Source organism: Photinus pyralis, unplaced genomic scaffold, assembly GCF_008802855.1.
Source record: "Photinus pyralis isolate 1611_PpyrPB1 unplaced genomic scaffold, Ppyr1.3 Ppyr1.4_LG2, whole genome shotgun sequence".
Lineage (NCBI taxonomy): Eukaryota > Metazoa > Arthropoda > Insecta > Coleoptera > Lampyridae > Photinus > Photinus pyralis.
Window position 1 is genome coordinate 33,409,741 of NW_022170403.1, and position 6,925 is coordinate 33,416,665.

The 6,925-nt window shown below is 35.8% G+C and overlaps 1 protein-coding gene across 2 annotated transcripts; it reads right to left on the minus strand.

Annotated features, from left to right (window-relative positions):
- Positions 1-369: 369 nt before the first annotated feature.
- Positions 370-1,933, minus strand: LOC116164791 (cytochrome b5-like). Of its 2 annotated transcripts, none has more exons than XM_031479011.1 (3): positions 1,545-1,933; positions 1,063-1,259; positions 370-725 (listed from the first exon to the last, which is right to left on the minus strand). In XM_031479011.1, exons 1-3 carry the CDS (start codon positions 1,650-1,652, stop codon positions 644-646), a joined length of 387 nt encoding a protein of 128 aa, XP_031334871.1. In that variant the 5' UTR covers positions 1,653-1,933; the 3' UTR covers positions 370-643. The 2 variants fall into 2 exon arrangements, with proteins under 2 accessions (XP_031334871.1, XP_031334870.1); XM_031479010.1 differs by having other exon boundaries at positions 370-731; positions 1,545-1,920.
- Positions 1,934-6,925: the final 4,992 nt, after the last annotated feature.

The window sequence follows — 6,925 nt, forward strand, 5'->3', positions numbered from 1 at the left end:
TATAAATTTTACCAAATTTATTTCAAAACGTCTGTTACTTTCTGGATAGCCCTCGTAGTGGGTATTCTTAATTTAGTTTTTTGTTACACCTACAGGCAAAAAAAATGTTTTGTAAAAAATTATAAAGAATTTGCGATTTTTAAATTCCTCTGAAAGTTAGCAATACTGCCAGCTTACTTTGTAGCAGACTGTATATTTAATGCTTGGCAATAAAGCAAGCACCTAAAAATCCTTGCCACATAAACAACTAAACTTCATTATTTTACTTCATTAACAAGTGATTAGATAATATTAAGTAAATAGTAAAGCTATATGTTTTATTTGTTGTGGTTACAGAAATTGAGCTTATCTATAGGTATCAAAAATTAGTCCAATTAAAAAAATTAATTAATATTAGAAATACGTTTTACACCATAGTTCAGAGTAAAAAATTATTCAAACATTTCTTAACTAACTTATGAACAAATTGCACCATATTACATAAACTAACCATCTCCATAAAAATCCACAGCAATCAATTTGAGTTCTTTGGGTAGGTACCGATCCTAAACTAAAATGAATTTTTCATTTACCTATAAGTGCAAAATTAAGAAAAAATATAAAATTAAATTAACCCCAGATTTGATTGGGTAATATCCTCCATTCAATGTGATTGGAAATAGTAACGATAAATGATGGTCACCAAAATACCAATGGTGATAGGTAAGATCCAGCTCTTCAGCGAACTAAAACTAAATAATAAATTTACAAATGAAAATATAGAAGCGTAAGGCCGGATGTCCACCGCATCGGGCCGACGAAGATCGGTACGATTTGAACCGCGCACTTGCATTTCTACTGAAGCCTGTCAACAGAAAAAAAAAAAAAAACTTCACGACTGACGACAACGGGCTAAAATAGTCGGTTGTGATTTCGATCGGTCCCGACAATAGTCGAGTCTGTTGACAGGCTTCAGTAGAAATGCAGGTGCGCGATTCAAATCGTACCGATCTTCGTCGGCCCGATGCGGTGGACATCCGGCCTAAGTGTGCTAACTAAATAATGACCACACAAATGAGGTACCTTTGTGGTGGGGAATCGTCCGAAGTAGACCAAGTATTTGTCTTATCTTTAACAGGTCGACGTTCACTTTCAACGACTTCTCCGATTTTATATTTCAACATTAACTCTTTAGCATCACTAGAATGGCCTACATCATCAAATGCCTCACTGCCATCACGTCCTGCTTGTTCTAAAAGTACTTCTTCACCTCCAGGGTGCTGAAAAATAGTAATTATTTTTATATGTGTAATTAAGAATCATAAACTAGTCAATTGACACTAATTTTTCAATTAAGTGTTATTTAATAGTAACAGTTAAATGAATAAATTATATTGACGTAGCAACTGGAAAGGCAACTTGAATGAACCTTGAAATTTGAGAGGTTACGTTTACAGTGAAATATGAATTGCAAATTTCTATCAACAATCACTAAAAAAAAATATCTGGATAAGATATTCAGAACAAAATTACCGATTAATGAATCCACTTAAAACACAATTTACCTCATTCAGAAAAGCCGTAACGTCATAAATACTGTTATTAATAACAATCCAGGAATTCTCGTTGTCGTTATGTTGTTTAACTTCTTCTCGTCTATATAACTTTGCCATGTTTTAATAACCCGCACTGTTATGTATTAAAAACACGTAGTTGAAAGGTTATAACGTGGAGTTCAGCAGGAACTGTAGACGTCGATGTCGTGTCGACGAGGAAATGTTTCACTTCTGTGACTTACGAATTTAAACAAATTAAATATCACTTATGATTGACATGTTAACAGTACTTAATGCTAACTTCACGCGAAACCTGCTGAATTGAAATGAATATGAAATAATAAAACCGAAGCGACACCATATTACAATAGTGGCAACATTGCTCATCACTGGAACTTGGAAGGGAACGCGTGAGAAATTACCTACTTGCTTATTTTTATAAACTTAGAAATTTTACGTTTAGAACAGAAGTTACGATTTTTATTGTACTTAACTTAATTTACGTAATATAATTAATTTACGAGATTTTTAGAAATTTGTAATTACATGTCTGTACGCTGTACGCACCGCTGTACGCACCGCTATAATACGCTACTCTGTAGTGTACCCAGTACCGGAACCTCTGATTTGATAGGCTAAAGACTAAACCACGGATGTAATTACTTTACTTTTGTGCATCCTTGGCGTGGGCTAAACATAAAACATATATAATAAACAATAATTTCAGAAAAAATGCATCCCTGTATACAAAGGTACCGTAGGTACCTGAACTTTTTATTTTACAAATCAAGTACTGATTACGTATAAGTAATAACTCTCCATTTTCAGAGTCAGTCTTCGGAGTGGAGTAGAATAAGCTAATTAAATATACCGCGACAGATATGTTACTTTCTTTTAGCTATCAACGTGCGTTGCGCCAACATCAATATATTAGCATTATTACCCAATGATAGTTAGTCTACTTGTAATTATTTTAATAATTAAATAATTAAAATTATATTTTGATTTCATGTAGGTATAGGTATAACTCTCGCCAGGAAAGATTGCCGGTCACAGAACACTTGATTCCGATCTACAATCTCTCTTTCTCGTAAGGTGCTAGCGATTTCCGGGAAACTATCGTGTCAGTGTTGAACGCAAGGACTTTTTGTTCAACATTAGCATGATCCTGGTCCAGAAGTCGCTCGCATTTTTCAACGTTGGCATTATGAGCAGGAATGCAAAAAAAAGCACTAGGCAATTTTCAATAACTCCATGTATAAATGAGGAATGAGGATTCAGTGTTTTAAAATATTGTAACCAAAGCTGATTGGCGCTTAAAAGTTTATCTTGTTGGCTTAAATTTTGACAGAAACTAGATGTCTCAGTAGCCTAAAACCCGGACTACCAATGAAACCCCGCCCGGACCCCCCCTAAACTAGGACAAATCCGGGTAAACCCGGACGGATGGCAACCGTACATACTTGACCAAACATACTGAATTGTTTTGTAAACGAATATTTACTTTGATGAAGAAAACTATTTGTAAGACATATTGTATGTACCACAGGCATAAACTGATGTTTATACTCTCGGGCGATTAAAAAGCTCTCGGGCTTATCAGCCCTCGAGTTTTTTTAACTCGTCACCCACGAGAATATAAACATCACTTTTATGCCCTTAATACATAAATAACTATTATACCTAGATAATATTTGTAAATAATATCCTTTCATAACAGGTCTGTATTATACTATGATAATAGTTACAATACAAATGCTTTTAAGTTAAAGTTAATTAACATCATTTATATATTTTAAGTATTTTAGAAAGTTCAAATACTATAGGTACCTACTAAACTTTCTTGAAAGCATCGTGAAGGATTTTTGTCCAGTAAAGCGTTCGCACACAGCCAACGAAAAAATTAAATGATCTCAAGGTGCAACACAACAATCCCGTATTTGGATTTATTACGGAAATGTGTACCAGCGTATGGTTGTTCCAATTTATAATGTACAATATGAATGTAAGTGAAAGATGGACTTCCCATGCCCATGGAATCCACTCCCAAACCGGAGAAAAAACATATTTCATTGCCTATAGGTCATGTATCGCGTTCGGACTTTCGCTAGATTATTCCCAATGACTCTTAGATGTGTAACAATTCAATATAGCTCTTCTCTGTGGTATAGGTCAAAAGTTTTAGAGCAAAATGTACCCAAAATTATTCTTTACACATAAATTTGGAGTTGTAATCTTGATGCTAAAAGAGTACATCACGTGCACACTTGATAACTATACATGTGTGTGATTCAAATATGTTAAATTATTTTATTTGTTACTCAGTTGTAAACGTTGATTAACAAGACAAAACGCAAATGGGTAAACGTCATGTTTAAACGCTACTGACTTGTAAAACTGACAGCAGACCTGTAAAAATTTTACAAGTTAGTAATCTAGTAATTTCATTGGCCAGAATTAATGCAAAGTCTCTGTTACATGGATAACATGATATTTTAGACATTTCTTCAAGATCAATTTAAGAACTAATTATTTACGTTTACAAATGAGTAACAAATAAAATATTGTACATTATACGCCAGGTAATAGTTTTTACTGGCTCTAGGAGATGACATAGGCTCGCCTAACGGCTCGCCAGTCAACTTCTCCTATCGCCAGTAAAAACTCACTTACCTGGCTAATAATGTAAAATACTATTTCTGAAGCCACATCGATTTTGATCAAAATACGTCAAAATCGTTATTTATGCTGATGCACCAAGATCGTTGGGAAAAAGACTAGGGGCAATCATTCCAATTCTGTAACTAACAAGTTTGCAATATTGCTAACTATAGCAAGATTGCTCACACAAAATTCTAGCAATATTATGAGCAATAATAAAAAAAATTTTCTATTTCGGTGTCACAATGATGATTTTGTACAACTGTTTTCGACCGAAAACAGTTGTACAAAGACAGTGATTATAGTCGTTTTTTTTTTGGTAACTCATCTCTTAAGTTGGCAGTTATTAGTTAGTACGAGTAGGTACTTCGTACTTCGTTGGGTACTTCCATGGTTTGAACTTCAAAATGTCAGTCTTACTACGCTGCCAACCTAAAACTTAACGGCATAAAAAGTGTTCCCAACATAAAACAAGTTAGTTCTAATGTTCCCTATAGTTTCTGATAATGATTTTTTTAATTAAATTAAAGCACCGAAATAGAAAAAATAGTATGAAAAACGCGTGTTACAATGCTTTATTGTAATACGACTATCTTGTGGCACGAGTGGCGACGCGAGTAGGTCGCATTGTAAACTTTTTAGCGCATTTTTGCAAAAAATTTTTTTTGTAAAAAGTAGCTTTTAATCTCACTTTGGCTGGCTGGCTGGCTGGCTGGCTGGCAGTAAATGCGCGCCCGTAGAAAAATGCTTGTAAAAAGACAAGGAGTGTACATGTAACTATCGGGGCTGTGTAATTAAGAACGTTAGGGATGGGGCTACAAGATTTGGAGACGACGATATCTGGACGTCATCCCCGAGCGTATTATACTAACCTGAAGATTTTTCAGTTTTTATCTATCTTCTTCTACAGTTTTTCTCCGATTGTTTTCAAATTGGTGTCGTCGGGAAGATCTTGTCAACGCGCACAACTCCTGCGTGGCGGAATTTTGTTTTTTTTCCTAGGGGCGAAATAAACCACTTTTTGCGCGGCGCGCTTCGAGGGGTAGTCGACTTTGGGCGCCCAAAAGTTTCTTACAGCGCGAATCGCGGTCTCTCTTTCTCGTGTCACTAATAGAAGGTCGAGCTATGTGAAGTACCCAAAAGTTGAATACGATTTTATGCCGGGATTTTAGCGAAATCTACCAAAATGTAAATTACGAATGAACGGGACGTCGGAACTGTGTATCGACAAAGGGAAAGTGGTAACCCCCGACGAGATCTTACTGATGGTGGAGTCGAAACTTCAAATCCTAATTGTTGCGGGTGATCAGAAGTGGGTGTCGACAAAGGGAATATGGTAACCCCCAAAGGATTTTACTGATGGTGGAGTCAAAACTTCAAACGCGAATTGCGAGTGCACGGTAAGTGAGAATATGGTACCGACAAAGTGAACGTGGTAGCTTTCGGCAAGATCTTATTGATGGTGGAGTCAATATTGGCTAATAAAACACTGATCTGCCACACAAAAATGCGCTGAAGTCCCTTCGATCTCACACGAGGACTTTGATCATTTTTAATTATAAGATTTTGATTTAAGTTTAACCCATTAGGCGCGTTGTGACTTTACAAGGGACATATGCGACTTGTAATTTGTATTTTCTCGCCATGGAAAATACAGATACCAAAGAGCGTGGCGCTAGAACAACATAGGAGCAACATTCCATAAGTGTGGACAGTTTAGAAAACAAGTAGAAAAGCTTTCACCCTAAGGCGAGTAACTTTAGCGCATTTTTTATGCATTGGTCAGTAGTTCCCAAAAGGTCACAGAATGGACATTGCGCATGCAATTGTTACGATTTTTCTTGGTTCAGGTGCCCAATACGATTATGTTTCCTAGAAGCATCTGTTATTAAAATTTCTCTATAAATAAGAAATAAGAAGAAATTAAAATAGAAAATTAAGACTCAAACATTTTTATTTCTAAAAGCGATCGATTTCGACGCACCACGTCATCATCTCGTCGAAATCGATCGCCTTTAGAAATAAAAATATTTTTCAATTTTAATTTCTCTAATGTATCTAACTCAAACATAACATGGAGACTGGAGTACCTACTTCATCAACAAAGAAATAAGAAATTTAGCAGTTGCGCAGTTTGCACATCTGAGTTTACAATATGCGATATGCTTATCTTTACTAGAGAAAATTTCAAAAAAATATCTCTATAAATAGGAAAGTCCACATTGCGCCGTTTAATCGCTACCGAATGCAATAAGAACGAACTAAATATCTTGAACTGTAGGAGTAGTTAAGGCCTCGGACAGACGGACAGAGAAAGTGGCTGCAATAGCGCACCCAATTCTGTGGAAAATGCGCTAAAAATGCCATGCCATGTTAGTTCATGAAAGAACTGCTCCAAACGATATTAAAAACTAGATGAATTATGGGAAGAATTTAATCTTCAAACTAGTTTGTCTTTTTAATCTTTCTACATGCCCCGAGCCCCAAGCCGTTGAGCTCTGTTTCAAGTGTAACCAGACGGGCACAAGTACGTCGATTGCGCTTTGAAAAGAGAAAATCAATCGAAAAAGTTAGTGATTATATACGGAAAGAACACCATGAAATGTAAATGATCTCGAAAAATATTTAAGAAAAGTGGAGATTCATGTGGGAGAATACAACGCCCTCATCGATCCGGGAAGTACAGTATGTACGATTAAGGCCGGTCCTACATTGGAAGCGGAATTTCT

Coding starts and splice junctions, on each gene's coding strand:
- LOC116164791 (XM_031479010.1), bottom strand. CDS start 1,652: ATGGCAAAGTTATATAGACGAGAAGAAGTTAAACAACATAACGACAAC. Junction 1,260..1,544: donor TTACGGCTTTTCTGAATGAG/GTAAATTGTGTT, acceptor ACTATTTTTCAG/CACCCTGGAGGTGAAGAAGT. Junction 732..1,062: donor GACGATTCCCCACCACAAAG/GTACCTCATTTG, acceptor TTTATTATTTAG/TTTTAGTTCGCTGAAGAGCT.